The sequence below is a fragment of the Galeopterus variegatus genome, unplaced genomic scaffold (assembly GCF_000696425.1).
Source record: "Galeopterus variegatus unplaced genomic scaffold, G_variegatus-3.0.2 Scaffold1306, whole genome shotgun sequence".
Taxonomy (NCBI): domain Eukaryota; kingdom Metazoa; phylum Chordata; class Mammalia; order Dermoptera; family Cynocephalidae; genus Galeopterus; species Galeopterus variegatus.
In genome coordinates this window covers 302,610-317,967 of record NW_007727417.1, presented here as the reverse complement: position 1 = coordinate 317,967, position 15,358 = coordinate 302,610, and the positions used below count along the sequence as shown (strand labels likewise).

At 35.6% G+C, this 15,358-nt stretch overlaps 1 protein-coding gene across 1 annotated transcript in view; it reads left to right on the top strand.

Moving 5' to 3' along the window:
* Positions 1-15,358, top strand: part of ZPBP (zona pellucida binding protein) — a 128,960-nt gene that overhangs the window by 14,094 nt on the left and 99,508 nt on the right. The window contains exon 4 of the mRNA XM_008576193.1: positions 5,451-5,600. Coding sequence (XP_008574415.1) covers positions 5,451-5,600 — 150 coding nt within the window. The remainder of the gene's footprint in view (positions 1-5,450; positions 5,601-15,358) is intronic.

Genomic DNA, 15,358 nt, shown 5'->3' with positions numbered 1-15,358 from the left:
TGTTATGAAACAGTAAAACATACATCCCTGAACCTACAGTGCACGTTAATATATACTATTACCAAGACTATTGGACTTCCCAATAAACTGTTCAGAAATCTGATTCCTCTGTCCCCAACCTCCTTAGATCAACACTATCCTAAACTTTTATATTATTCCTTTGCTCTTCTTTATATGTTTACCATTTACATATACATTTATGTATGTGTTCTGAAAATGTATATTTTAGTTTTGCTGTTGTAAATTATTTTCCACGCTTCAATTTTGTCCCATCTTTATTGAGGTATGACTGACAAATAAAAATGATATATACTGAGGTGTATAACATGATATTTTGATATAAGTATTCGTTGTAAAATGATTTTCAAAATCATGCTATTAGCATATCAGTCACCCCACAAAGCTACCATTTTTGTGTGTATGATGACACTTGAGATCTACTCTCTGCAGATTTCAAGTATTTAATGCATTATTGTTAACTGTAGTTACCATGCTGTACATTAGGTCTGTAGAACTTAATGATCTTCTAACTTATCATCTTATAGCAAAGTTTGTTTCCTTGGACCAACAACTCCCCATTTCCCTCCCACCCTTCAGCCCCTATTCCATTCTTCATTTGTATGAATTTGACTTTTTTAGATTTCACATATAAAAGTTCATGCATGTTTGTCTTTCAGTATCTGGCTAATTTCAGTTAGCATAATGAATGTTATTAAAATAATAATAAACATATAATATTTACCATGTGTCAGATATTGTTCTAAGCAATTTATGCAAAGTAATCATTTAATTTTCACAACAACCCTTTGCAGTAAGTACAACCATTCTATCCATTTTATATAGGGTACAAAAAATAAAATATTCGCTGAGAGAATAAAATACTTTCCCAGAGTCATATGTCATTGAAGTCTGGCTCCGAAGTTCGTAGATAGAATCTCATTAAGAGAAGAAATAGGATTATAACAGTTTGTGAGCTTTGGTAGTTTGTGTCGTTCAAGGAATTTGTCCCATGTGGATTTTTCAACATGTTGAATTTATGTGCATAAAATAGTTTAATATTTTCTTATAATTTACAAAATGTATTTAGGATCTATAGCAATGTGCCCTCATTCACTGCTAATGTTGATTGTCTTCTCTGTTCTCTCTGGCTAAGTATTTAACACTTATAGTCTTTTCAAAGGACTATCTTTTGGTTTCATTGATTTTTCTCTATTATTTTTCTCTATTATTTTTCTGTTTTCAGGATATTTATTTCTGCTTTTATTTTTTATTACTTCCTTTCTCTTCCTTTCTTTTGTTTCCTGTGAGTTTAATTTGCTTATGTTTTTCTTTTGCTTATTGTAGAATTCTGGGTTGACAGGGTTTTATTTTCGACATTCTAAAGATGGCACTCTGTATTCTTTTGGCTTGCTTAATTGCTAGTGAGAAATCTGCATTTATTATCTTTGTCCTTCTGTAAGCACTGTGTCATTTTTTTCTGGCTTCAGGATTTTCTCTTTGGTTTTCATTTTCAGTTATTTGAATATTATGTGTGCTGTTTTTGTTTGATTGGTTTTTGTATTCTGTTTGGTGGTCTCTAAGTGTCTTGGATCTATAGCTTGCTATCTGTCATTAGTTTTTAGAAATTCTTAGCTATTATGCTTCAAATATTTCCTCTGCCCCATTCTATCTGTCCTTTCCAAGATTCCTATCATACTTATAGAACACTGTTTGATATTGTCCCACAGATCTTGGGTTCTTTTTTCATTGTTGTTCTTTTGTTTCCTTCTCTTTGTGTTTCAGGTTGGGAATTACTTTTGACTTATTTTCAAGTTCATTGATCTTTTCCTCGGCTGAGTCAAGCCTATTTATGAGCCCATTGAAGGAATGCTTAATATGTGTTAGTGTGGTATTTTTAAAATTTCTTTTGTTTTGTTTTTAGTTCTAGTATGTCCATTTGATTATTTCTATAGTTTCAATCTCTCTGCTGAAGCCATCTATCTGATTGCACATGTTGTCTATGTTTTCCATTAAATCCTTTATCACATTAATCATAGTTGTAGTAGTTTAAATGAATTGTCTGATACATCTGACATGTAAGAGTCTGCTCTTGATTATTGCTTGGTATCTAGGGAATGTGCCTTTTTGTATGCCTTCTAATTTTTTTGTTGAGGTTGGACATTTTGAATAGGACAGTAGATATGAGTATTGAAGTGTAAATATTTTTATGTTTTCAGATTAACACTTTTTGCTTCCTGCTAAGCATTTAGTGTTAGGTGTTTGTGTTAATGTGGTCAGGACTTGTCTGGCTTTGATGTTGGTTGTCACTGTAGTTACACTCAGCACACTGAAAGCTTCACATATCCTTATGATGTTTAAGGTGTGGTTTGATTTATTAGAATTTATTTTTCTTCCAGTGTGTAATTTTTCCCTGGCTTTGTTTTCTCCTTTTGTGCCACTCTTCAGGCAATCTTTCTCTTGCAGCTCTGCCAGCTTTATTCCACTGATATTTTTTAATAAACTGTTATTATTGGTGGGTAGTTCACAGAGAGGGCCATTCTCTGATATTCTGATTAAGCTTTGTTCTTTGGCAGGCATAGTATCCCTAGGTCTGTTCTGGGGTTATTCACAGTTATCCAACCTCCAGATTTAGTTCTGGCATAGCACTTTTTCCTGACTCATCCCCAAGGATGAAACACTTTTTTTTGTTCCTGTTTTCTTCTGGAGCTGTAACAAGTTTCCACAGTTCCCTAGGTGTCAGTTTTTGTTTCTTTTCTCCCTGTAGATTAAAGGTTTGTTCCTCACAGGAGGTATAGGGGAAATGGGTGTGGATGGAGTTTCAGCAGGGCTGCTGAGCTCCTCCTCTAGCCAGCACCCTGCAGGAAGCTTGCTTAGGTTTCCCCTGAGGTTTCTTGTGAGGCCTTACAAGGTAGGGCATAACTCCCCACTTATCTGTGGTCCCTAGAGGCTTCACATGCTCACATTAGTCTGCACTTGGCTTTTAACAATTCATTAAATATTTTTAACTGAATCTTCTTACATGCTCATATGACAGCTGAAGCAAATGCTCATCAGGTCCTGGTTCTTCCTGCAGGCCCCTGCTTGTCCTCAAGTTTCAGGTTATTGGTTGCACTGCTACCTCAGCTTCTTGATACATCAAGAAAAGTTGTTAATTGGCAGTTTTTCTAGCTTTTTCCTTATTGTAATGGTAGGATTGATGCTCTTATATTCACTTTCCATTTTGTCATACAGTTTTAGAGCTCTAAGGCAGGGGCTTCTAGAGATTTAGTCCCACTTTGTGAAATTTTAGATAATTAAGCTAAGATCTAGGGTAGGAAGAAGCAACAACTTTAATTAAACAATTATTTATTGAATATCTGCTATTGCATGAGTTCTTATAGTACATAGCCTTTGGCATCATAAAATTTCCATTTAGATTTAGTCACTTATGGATCTATTAAGTGATCACTGTTAAGTGATATTATAGAATGCATTTTTATATTGGGTAAGAAATTCTCTGGATATCTTTTCAAAGTGTGCCACCTTTTATTTTTTATACCATAAGGTATTCTGAGAGAATTTTATCATAGATTGTGTGCTATTCAATTTTCTGGCTCTCATAATGTTTAACATTGTAGTAGGCATTCTAATATATATTTTTATACTTATTAATTGATACTTCTGGTGTGAGAAACTTTCTTTTCAAATTATTGTGAAGGAATGTGTAGTCTCATTGATGATGAGATGATAGGATTTATTTAGTATTTATGTTCACCTTTTATCATATTACTCTGAGATGTTTGTGCTGAAATACATAGGAAACACTTGCAAAATGTTAATCTGTTTTAGAAAAGACTCAGCATGTGATGATAAATATGTAATCTTTCATCAGAAGATATTCATGATGAAATAGACATTACAGTAGAAATGTATTCTAAATTTATATCACATTTTCCCTCTTCATCCAGGATATAAAAATGGGAGTTCTCAAGGCATAATGCTCTATGTAAATTCCTCGAGGGTGGGTATATCCACCTATTCATTTCTCCTTCAATATCTGAAGCAAGACTTGGCATATACCAGAAACTCAATAAATGCTTATTGAACAAATTAATAATGAAAACTTATCACTAAGAACACTCATCTATTGTCTTATACTGAAGAAATACTTCAACTTAAAATTTATAAGCAATAACTCACTTAAAATATAGAAAGGTAGACAATCATTTTCTGAGGTAGTACTTTCAATTCTAATGAATGGAATATGAAATTATTAACGAGGCAAATTTTAATATCTAAATTTTCTAATGCTAAGCTGTGGTTATGAACTTTCAAAATAACAATATCTATTTGCTTAATTATTTATAGCTTTTTCAAATACTTTAACATTCATTGTATTTATTGTATAAAACAATCCTGTGAGATAGGCTATCGTATTATTTCATTGTACAAATGAAGGAGCTGGACTTCAGAAAGATTAAGCGATTACCCAAGTTTACACAGGTTGTGAGAGAGAAAGGTAGTCCTCAGACCCAGGTCTTAATGCTTCTAAAGAAGATTTACTTTACATTTCACAGCATAGCTATTTCCTATTGTGACACTTTAGTAATGAGCCATGTTGAAGTACAGAGGGATCTTACATTCTATTCTAACTCCCAACCTTGCAGCTCCATCGTTGTGTGACCTTGGGCAAGTTAGGTGATCTAATCTCCTTTTTTATTTTTCTTCAACCCTCAAGGTTATAACCCAACTTTTGCTTTATATCATGTGTAGTGATAAGAAATTTCTAGTTGTTTGTGATGATATTCTGACAGCCTTTGTTCTGAATATACTGTTTTATCTGTTTAATATGCAGTTTGTAAGCTTACTGAGGCCATCGTTAAAAAATATGTAATTGTTTTATAGTATATGAGTGTGTGTGTGTGTATATATATATATATGTATATATATATATGCTATATAATGTATAAGGGTACTTCAAAAAGTTTGTGGAAACATAAAAGATAATACAAATCTTCCAATGAAGTTTTCAATGTACCCTCATATATGTATGTATATATTTTGAATATATATTTTTATATATGTAATACATACATAAATATGTACATATAAACATCATATGTATTGTGTATATGCATGTGTACATATTTGTATATGTTTGTGCTGTATTTCTGATAGTGTGCAGGTCAATGCAAAGATTGGATTAGGAGCACATTATATACATGTCATTGTTATTCTCTTACCACTTAGGCAGCCACACAATTGATGAACTCTAGTTAGTGAAAGACTGGCACTAAGAAGGCCATGCTGGCACCCACTGTTAGCAGGCACCACATGCAGTGACTAGCTCTGCCCCCAACTCCTGCGTTGGTAAATTTTGTTGGTTTTACTCTGCTTAGAAAATGTTTTCATTTTTTAATCTGTCTCATTTAATTTAAGCATTTAATAACTATATCTTACTCCTTCATTAGAAAACAGTACTGCACAGGTAACATCCACAGGAAGCCTTGTATTCCAGAACTTCGAGGAGTCTATGAGTGGACTTTACACATGTTTCCTTGAGTATAAACCTACTGTGGAAGAAACGACTAAAAATCTTCAGCTGAAATATGTTATATATGGTAAGAAGTGAATTTAGTTGTGTTTTAATATTTCTTAATGTTTTTAAATATTTTTAACAGGTTTGTTTTGAAGGGACTTTATTATTTTTAATCTCTTTTAATTAAAAAAGAAATTATTGCCTGCCTGTATTTTACAAAGTACTTTGTGAATGGTTAGTGATGAGAGCATAGAGTGGTTAACAGAGCATAGTCCTTTTTCTCCAGGGGAATGCCGACATGTACACAGATACATTTAAGTCCATAAAGGAAAGCAGGAGATGTAGAAACCATGTTTTCTAATTATGACGATGATATTATAGTTTGTGCTGCTTTTAAACTCTGAGTATCATGATATGGAGTGTCCAGGAGAAGAGCCTGAACAAAAACTGCTTGCAAATTCCATATCACTGGTGGTACCTAGGTGTTATACACAGAAAAAGGGCCCCCCAAGATGTTCATGTCTAATCTTCTGAACCTGTAAATATGTTACCTTGTATGGCAGAAGGGACTTTGCAAATGTAATCAGTCAAGGCTCTTGGGATGGGGAGATTATTCTTAATTATCTGGGTGGGCCTAATGTAATCTCAAGGATCCTTATAAGAGGAAGACAAGATGATCAAAGGCAGAAGAGGGAGATGAGGTGACAAAAGGAAAGGTCGAGTGATTTTCTTTGAAGATGGAGGAAGGAGCCACAAGCCAAATAATGCAGGCAGCCTCTAAGAGCTGGAAATGACTCACTTTTGGTTTTCATTTGTGTGGGATATCTTTTTCCATCTCTTCACTTTTAGTCTACGTGATCTTTGTAGGTGGTATGAGTTTCTTGTAGGCAGCCTATAGTTAGGTCATATATTTTTGTCCTTTCAACCAATCTGTGTCTTTTATTTACTTTATTTTTTATTTAACTGAATTTATTTAAAACACACACTTTGTGGCACAATTGGACAATTTTAATGTAAAATAATAAACATTTTTATATTACTTTTTTCTCCTGATTTTAGAATAAATTTTTTTATATACATATTTATAGGGTACAGAGTTGACTATCAGTATTTGCGTATGGTATGTGATGATCAAATCAATATTATTAGCATGTTTATCACTACAAATCATAATTACTTTTTGTGTCCTTTACCCAATTACTTCCTATTCCCTTTTCCTCTCCCCCTTTCCCACCTCTAGTAACTATAGGTCTGCTCTCTATCTGAAAGTTCAGTGTTTTATTATAGTCTTTCTTTGTTTCTTTGCTCCCATTTATTAGTGAGCACATGTGGTATTTCTCTTTCTGTGCCTGGCTTATTTCACTTAACGTAATTTTCTCCAAGATTATCTATGTTGCTGCAAATGGCAGAATTTCATTCTTTTTTATGGCTGAGTAATATTCCAGTTGTCCATTGATGGACATTTAGGTTGGTTCCGTATCTTGGCTATTGTGAATAGAGCTCTGATGAACATGGGAATGCAGGTATCCCTTCAACAAACATGATGATTTCCGTTCCGCTGGGTATATACCCAGAAGTGGGATTTCTGGATCATATGACAGTTCTATCTGCAGTTGTTTGAGAAACCTGCATGCTCCTTTCCATAATGGCTGTGCTAACTTATAGTCCCACCAACAGAGTAGAAGAGTTCCCTTTTCTCCACATCTTTGCTAGCATTTGTTATTCTCAGCTTTTTTGATAATAGCCTAACTGACAGTTGTTTGAGAAACCTGCATGCTCCTTTCCATAATGGCTGTGCTAACTTATAGTCCCACCAACAGAGTAGAAGAGTTCCCTTTTCTCCACATCTTTGCTAGCATTTGTTATTCTCAGCTTTTTTGATAATAGCCTAACTGAGGTGAGATGATATCTCAGTGTGGTTTTGATTTGCATTTCTCTGATGATTAGTGATGTTGAGCATTTTTTCATGTACCTGTTAGCCAGTTGTACATCTTCTTTTGAAAAATGTCTCTTCAGTCTATTCAGCTCCTTTGCCCATTTTTTAATTGGATATTTTTTTACTGTGAAGTTGCCTGAGTTCCTTGTGTATTCTGGATATTAATCCTTGTCAGATGTACAGTTTACAAATATTTTGTCCCATTCAGTCGGTTGCTTTTTCACTCTGTTGATTGTTTCCTTTGTGGTACAGAAACTTCTTAGTTCTATATAACCCATTTGTTTATTTTTTCTGTTGTTGCTTGTGCTTTGGGGGTCTTATTCATAAAGTCTTTGCCTAGTCTTACATTCTGAAGTATTTCCCGTATGTTTTCTTCTGGGAGTTAAATTGTTTCAGGTCTTATACTTAAGTCTTTAATTCATTTTGAGTTATTTTGGCATATGGCAAGAGGAATGGGTCTAGTTTCATTCTTCCTTACATAGGCACCAGTTTTCCCAGCACCATTTACTGAAGAGGTTGTATCTTCCCCAATGTATGTTCTTGGTGCCTTTGTCAAAGATCAGTTGGCTCTAAGTACCTGGGTTGATCTCTGAGTTCTCTATTATGTTCCATTGGTCCATGTATCTGTTTTTATACCAGTATCATGCTGTTTTGGTTACTGTAGCATTGCAGTATTATTTGAAGTCAGGTAGTGGGACGTCTCCGTTTTTTTTTTTTCTCCCTCAGGATTGCCTTGGCTATTGGGGGTCTTTTGTTGTTCAGTATGAATGTTAGGATTGTTTCTTCTATTTCTGTGAAGAATGTCATTGGTATTTTGATGGGGATTGCATCGAATCTGTAGATCACTTTGGGTAGCATGGACATTTTCACCATGTTAATTCTTCCAGTCCATGAACAAGGAATGTCTTTCCATCTTTTGGTGTCCTCTAAATCTCTTTCAGTAGAATTTTGTAGTTTTCACTGTGTAAATCTTTCACCTGGCTGGTTAAATTTATTCCTGGGTATTTTCTTTTTTTGGTTGCTATTTGATTTCTTTTTCTGCTTGTTTGTTGTTGGTGTATAAGAATGCTACTGATTTTTCTTTTAATTGGGAAATTTAATTCATTTACATTCAATGTTGTTATTTATAGGTGAGGACTTAATCCTATCATTAACAAAAACAATTTCTTTTTGGTATATTCTTTGTTTCTTTCTCTCTTGTTTATCTTTTTGGTTTATTGGTTTTCTGTACTGATAAGGTTTGATTTCCTTCTCTTTCTAATTAGTTTATCTGTATCTGTTTTACCAGTGAGTTGTATATTAAACATGTTTCTGGTCTAGTGGTGATGAATTCCCTCAGTTTTTGCTTACCTGGTTAAATCTTTATTTCTTTTCTGAAGGATAATTTTGATGGGTATAATATTCTTGTCTGGCAGTTTTTTCATTCAGCACTTTGAATATATCATTTCATTCTTTCCTGGCCTATAATATTTCAGCTGAGAAGTCTACTGTTGGTCTAGCAGGGATTCCCTCATTTGTTTCTTGATGCTTTTCCCTTGCTGGTTTTAGAATTCTGTTTTTGTCTTTGACTTTTGACAGTTTGACTGTAATGTGCCTCTGAGAGGACCTTTTTGGGGTTGAATCTATTTGGGGCCCTTTGAGCTTACTGGATCTGAATGTTCACATCTCTCCCAAGACATGGGAAGAGAAGTGGACATTTTAGATAATATATCGTAGCAACTCTGGGTACAGGTCCTCCCCCTCCCCACCAGCCAAGCTTGTTTTAATTATTTCCTGTTTGTTTGTTTAGCAACTGGATGGATTATTTCAATGAAGTTCACTCCCCAACCCTCTACAGTGTGAAGACTCTGATGTTTGTCCTTGGAAGGTGTAGCTTGAATGTACCCATAGCAGTTTTGGCAGGTCTCTCTCTCTGTCTATTTCCTTGACCACACTCAGCTGATTGATCTATTGTTTTCAACAATGTCCTGGGGGCTGACCCTGTGGCTCACTTGGGAGAGTGAGGTGCTGGGAGTGCAGCGGCGCTAGGAGCGCTGAGGCCATGGGTTCGGATCCTATGTAGGGATGGCCAGTGCTCTCACTAGCTGAGTGCAGTGCAGGCAACACCAAGCCAAGGGTTACGAATCCCTTACTGGTCACAAAAAAAAAAAAAAAAAAAAAAAAAAATCCAATGTCCCAGGACATAAATTGCTCCACAGACTGATCCACTTAAATTTGGGTTCCTCGAAGAGCTAGTTCTCCAGGTCAGTGTTTGAGATTTATTCTGACCCCAGGCTTCTTCCATCTGACTCTTTCAGGCTCTTTGGCTAGCTTATAGTTTAGGCCTGTAACTAATGAATTTGTGAATTTCTTCCCAGTTGAACTTGTGCACATTTTCTTGCAAGTGAAGTCAGTTCCTTTGAGAGGAGATTCAGAGCTTTCTGTTCTGCAACCAACTCCTCCTCCTCCTTGCAAAAATTCTCTGAACCACACCTCCAAACCTGACGAAGGGGACAATGGTTTGCTTTTTTTCTCCGTGATACACTGATTTAGGAGCTGAGAACTTGATAGAGGAATAGCAGGTACTCTAGGTCTCCTCACCTTGAGGCTCCTGATGTTTAATCCTCATGCCATGACCTGGGGTAAAGGCGATGAGAACCCCAGTATTCTCAGTGTTTTTATACCCAATTTAGAGCCTCTCTCTGTTTCATGAGGTGGTGCTAGGTGGAAGAAGGGAGCCATCACCTCCCATACTGACTCAACTGCAACTTAACTTCAGTGACAGGTAGCTTGGGCAAAGATGAGAAATGGTGATATGCTGCCTCTCCTGGAAGATAGTCCACTGACTGGGAGCTGGTGGAGAGAGAGAACCTGTGTTATTGTCTATCCCAGTCTGGAATGGTGTCTCTATCTCTCTGCAGAGCTGAAAAGGGGGAGGAAGGGAGGAGATTTTGGTTCAGATACTCGCTGTTTACTGACTTATAGTAGACATTCTTAAATAAATGATTCTTTATTTTTTCTGTGTTCTTATGACAGTTTCCAAAGACTTCAAATTGTTTTTAAAAATAATTTATATCAATTTTGTGTGGGAGCTGTTTTGTAGAGCTCCTGCAGCTGTCATGTCAGAAGTTCATCTCCCACAGTTATTTTTTTAATAGTCATTGCTTTATTAGACTTGCCATTTCTTCTTATATGCACCTTAGAAATTCATATTCTTCTAGAAATAATTGTAATTCAACTCTCCAAATTTGTTAACCTGAAGATGTTTATAGTGTTTAATGTAGTTATGTCTTTTTTATTCTGGTTGTTTAGCACATTCTTTTTTTTCCCATATGTTTTATGATGAATTCATAGAATGTACTGCCTTTCTATCTAAATTTATAGTGTTTAATGTAGTTATGTCTTTTTTATTCTGGTTGTTTAGCACATTCTTTTTTTTTCCATATGTTTTATGATGAATTCATAGAATGTACTGCCTTTCTATCTAAATTAGTTTTTGCAAAAATATTTCACTAATTCATTCCTTCTTTCATCTTTTCCATTCTCTTTCACTTCCTTCCTTCCTTGTGTTAAAGTTGTTCTTTATGTAGACTCGAGTTGAAGAGTTAGCTTATTTTTCCTTTTTTAGTAAATACACTTACTTTTTTATGACTTTAATTACATTCTACAATTTCTGATATGTTTATCATTATCATTTCTAAATGTTTAATCACATCTACTATGATTTCATTTCTAACCCATTTGTTATCTAGTAGTGTTTTATTTGTTTGAAAATGTTTGAGGGATTTTAAGTGTTGATTTTTATTTTTATTTCATTCTGTTAGAGTATGTAGTTTACATAATATTGAATTATTGGATTTTGTTGACTTTTCCTTTATGACCTCTAAAATTTGGTCTTTTGACTATTCTGTTTATTTTTATTTCTGGAATGATAATTAAACATTTTTATTAGAGTTCCTTAATTTACCATACCTATCTTTTTTTCTTTCACAGTTTTTTTATTTTTAAAATTATTTTATTTTATTTATTTATTTAAAAAAAGTTTTTTTCCAAATAAAAATTGGATTTTTATTTACTCTTAAAAAATCTGCTAACATGAGTCCCGAGGTCCTGTGGGGTAACATCTTCTGAACCTGAGTACCTACTGCCCTGTTCGGGTGGAGCATGCACTTGACATTCTACCCGTCCCCATCTCACTGGCTCCAGTTCCTTCTGTTTCCTGTTTGCCCCACCCATGGGAATTTGTGTTGGATTCTAAACTGATCCACATACATCTTTAAGGATATCCCCTGTTTCATCCAGGACTGCAACAACCAGCTGAGAAGGGTTCTAAGGCTGTGTCTGGGATTGGCATAAGAGTTATAATTGGTTGCTGGTGTCCTCTTTGGGCACAGAGGGAGTGGGTGGCAGTGTATATGCCCTGTGTCTGTCCTGTATGACTAATTAGATCTCTGGCTTACTCCTGTCTTAATCTTGCCTTCAAATAGGATCCAGGATGCTTCTTTTTTTTTTTCTTGGCTTTTTAATTTAATTTTATTTTGTCAATATATAATGTGGTTGATTATTGTGGCCCATTACCAAAGCCTCCCTCCCTCCTCCCTTTTGCCCCTCCCTCCCAACAACCTCATATCTGTTCGCTTGTTGTATCAACTTCGAAGAATTGTAATTGTTGTGTCTTCTTCCCTCCCCGCCCCCAGTTTTTTAATTTTTATTTTATTTATTTATTTATTATTATTTTTTTTCCTTTTTGTCTTTTTTCGTGACTGGTAACAGGATCGCAACCCTCAGTGTCACGCCCGCACCGCGCTCAACCAGTGAGCGGACCGGTCTCTATATGGGATCTGAACCCTCGGCGGGAGTGCCGCCACACTCCCAAGCGCCGCACTCTACCGAGTGCGCCACCAGGCCGGCCCGTTTTTTTATTTTTTAATTGAAATGTATTGGTGTACATATTTATGGGGTACAGAGTCATATTTCAGTACATGTATACAATGTGCAATGGTCAAATCAGGGTAGTTAGCAAATTGATTATCACAAAAATTTATTATTTCTTTGTAATAACATTTAATTTCCTCTCTTTTAGCCATTTGAGAACATATAATAAATTATTGTTAATTACAGATGCCTAGCACTATTCTACAGTACAAAAACTTGTTTCTTCTATCTAGCTGTAATTTTGTGTCCATCACCCAACTCTCACTATCCCTCCTCCCTCTCCCCTTCCCAGCCTCTAGTAACCGTAGTTCTACTCTCTGCTTCTAAAAGTTCAACTTATTTATTTATTTTTAGCTACCATATGAGTGAGATCATGTGGTATTTATCTTTCTGTGCCTGACTTATTTCACTTAATGTCTTCCAGGCTCATCCATGTTGCCCCAAATAACAGGATTTTATTATTTTCATTGTTAAGTAGTATTCCATTGTGTATATATACTACATTTTTTCTATACATTCATCTGTCTGGGGACACTTAGTTTGATTTCATATCTTGGCTATTGTGAATAGTGCTGCAATAAACATGGGTGTGCAGATATCTCTTTGGTATGCTAATTTCCTTTCTTTTGGATAAATACCTGGCAGTGTTATTGCTGGATCATATGGCAATTCTATCTGTAGCTTTTTGAGAAATCTCCATACAGTTTTCCATAATGGCTGTACTATTTTACTATTTTATTTTTCCAACAACAGTGTATGAGCTTCCTTTCCTCCACATCCTCGCCACGATTTGTTATGTTTTGTCTTTTTGGTAATAGCCATTCTAATTGGGGTGAGATGATATCTCATTGTGTTTTTGATTTGTAATTCCCTGATGATTAGTGATGTTGAACATTTTTTCATATACTTGGTGGACATCCATGTGTCTTCTTTTGAGAAATGTATGTTCAAATTATTTGCCCTCTTTTTAATATGATTATTTGTTTTTTGCTGTTGAGTTGTGTAAGTTCCTTGTATATTCTGGATATTATTCTGTTGTCAGATGTATAGTTGGCACATATTTTCTCCCATTCTTCTAGTAGCCTCTTTTTTTGTTGTTGATTGCTTCTTTTGTTGTGCAGAAGCTTTTTAGTTTGAGGTTAATCTCATTTGTCTATTACTGCTTTTGTCACTTGTGATTTAGAAGTCTTCTCCATAAAATTTTTGCCCAGACCAATGTGTTTCCCGTGTGTTTTCTTCTAGTAGTTTTATAGTTTCAGGTCTTACAGTTAAGTCTTTAATCCATTTTGAATTGATTTTGGTAAATGGTGAGAGAGATGGTTCTAGTTTCACTCTTCTGCATATTGATGTACAGTTTTTCAGCACCATTTATTGAATAGGCTTTCCTTTCCCAATTGTATGTTCTCAGCACCTGTGTCAAAGATCAGTTGGCTGTAAATAGATGGATTTATTTCTGGGTTCTTTATTCTGTTCCATTGGTCCATGTTTCTTTTTTTATGCCAGCTCCATGCTGTTTTGGTTCATATAGCTTTGTTGTGTGCGTGTGTGTGTGTAGTTTTTTTCTCACAGCTGGCCATTACTGGGATCTGAACCCTTGACTTTGGTTTTATCAACACTGCACTCTAACCAGCTGAACTGACTGACCAGCTGTTTGCAGTATATTTTGAAATCAGGTAGTATAATGCCTCCAGCTTTGCTCTTTTTTCTCAGGATTGCTTTGGCTATTTGGGGTCTTTCGTGGTTCCATATGAATTTTAGGATTGTTTTTTCTATTTCTGTGAAGAATGTCATTGGTATTTTGATAGGGATTTCATTAAATCTGTAGATCACTTTGAGTAGTATGGTCGTATTGACAATATTAATTCTTCCAGTCCATGAACATTGTATGTCTTTCCATTTTATCATTGTTGTTCTCTTTAATTTCTTTCACCAGTGTTTTATAGTTTCAGTGTAGAGATCTTTCACCTCCTTGGTTAAATTTATTCCTAGGTATTTTATTTTCTTGGTAGCTACTGTAAATGGGATTATTTTCTTAATTGTTTTTTTCTACTAGTTCATTGTTAGTGTATAGGAATGCTACTGATTTTTATGCATTTGTTTTGTATCCTGCAACTTTATTGAATTCATTTATCAGTCCTAAGATTTTTTTGGTAGAGTCTTTAGATTTTTCTGTATATAAAGATCATGTCATCTGCAAACAGGGACAATTTGACTTCCTCTTTTCCAATTTGGGTGCTCTTTATTTCTTTCTTTTGCCTAATTGCTCTGGCTAGAACTTCCAGTACTGTGTTAAATAGGAATGGTGAGAGTGGGCATCCTTATCTTGTCCCTGTTCTTAGAGGAAGAGCTTTCAACTCTTCCTCATTCAGGATGATGTTCTCTGTGGGTATGTCAAATATGGTCTTTATTGTGTTGAGATACTTTCCTTCATATATCAAAATCTTTAAATGTAGTGTGTTTTAAGCACACTTGTGCATTTCACTAAATCTTTCTTTAGATAGATTATGTCTGCCATTTAACTTGTCTACTCATTTTATTATTTAACTTTGATGATTTCATTTATTTTCCATTCTATTGGCTATACTTTTCATCTCCAATATACAGTCATGTGTCGGGCCTCCCTGAGCCAGAGGCCGACAAAACCGAGCGGGAAGAGACCCCGGTCCAGCCGGGGGTCCCTTGTGGGGCTGAGTGGGATGATGAGTGTCGCTGGCACGGCCCTTCCCCCCCAGGACCTTCCTCCCCGGGGACCGAGAAAGAACACCACCGAGCCAGGAGAGTGGTCAAAGCCGGAACTCCGTTTATTTGCAGGGCAGCACAGCTTATATAGGGAAAAAGGGCAGGGAGGGTTTTGATATGAGAGATCAAGCAAAGAGCCAATAAGAAGGGCTTAAAAGGATAGGGTGAGGTGGTGGGGAGGCTTTACGCGAATACGGAACTAAAGTTGCTGAATCACTGGGACCCGGAAGGGCGAGGCTGGCAGCTACGTG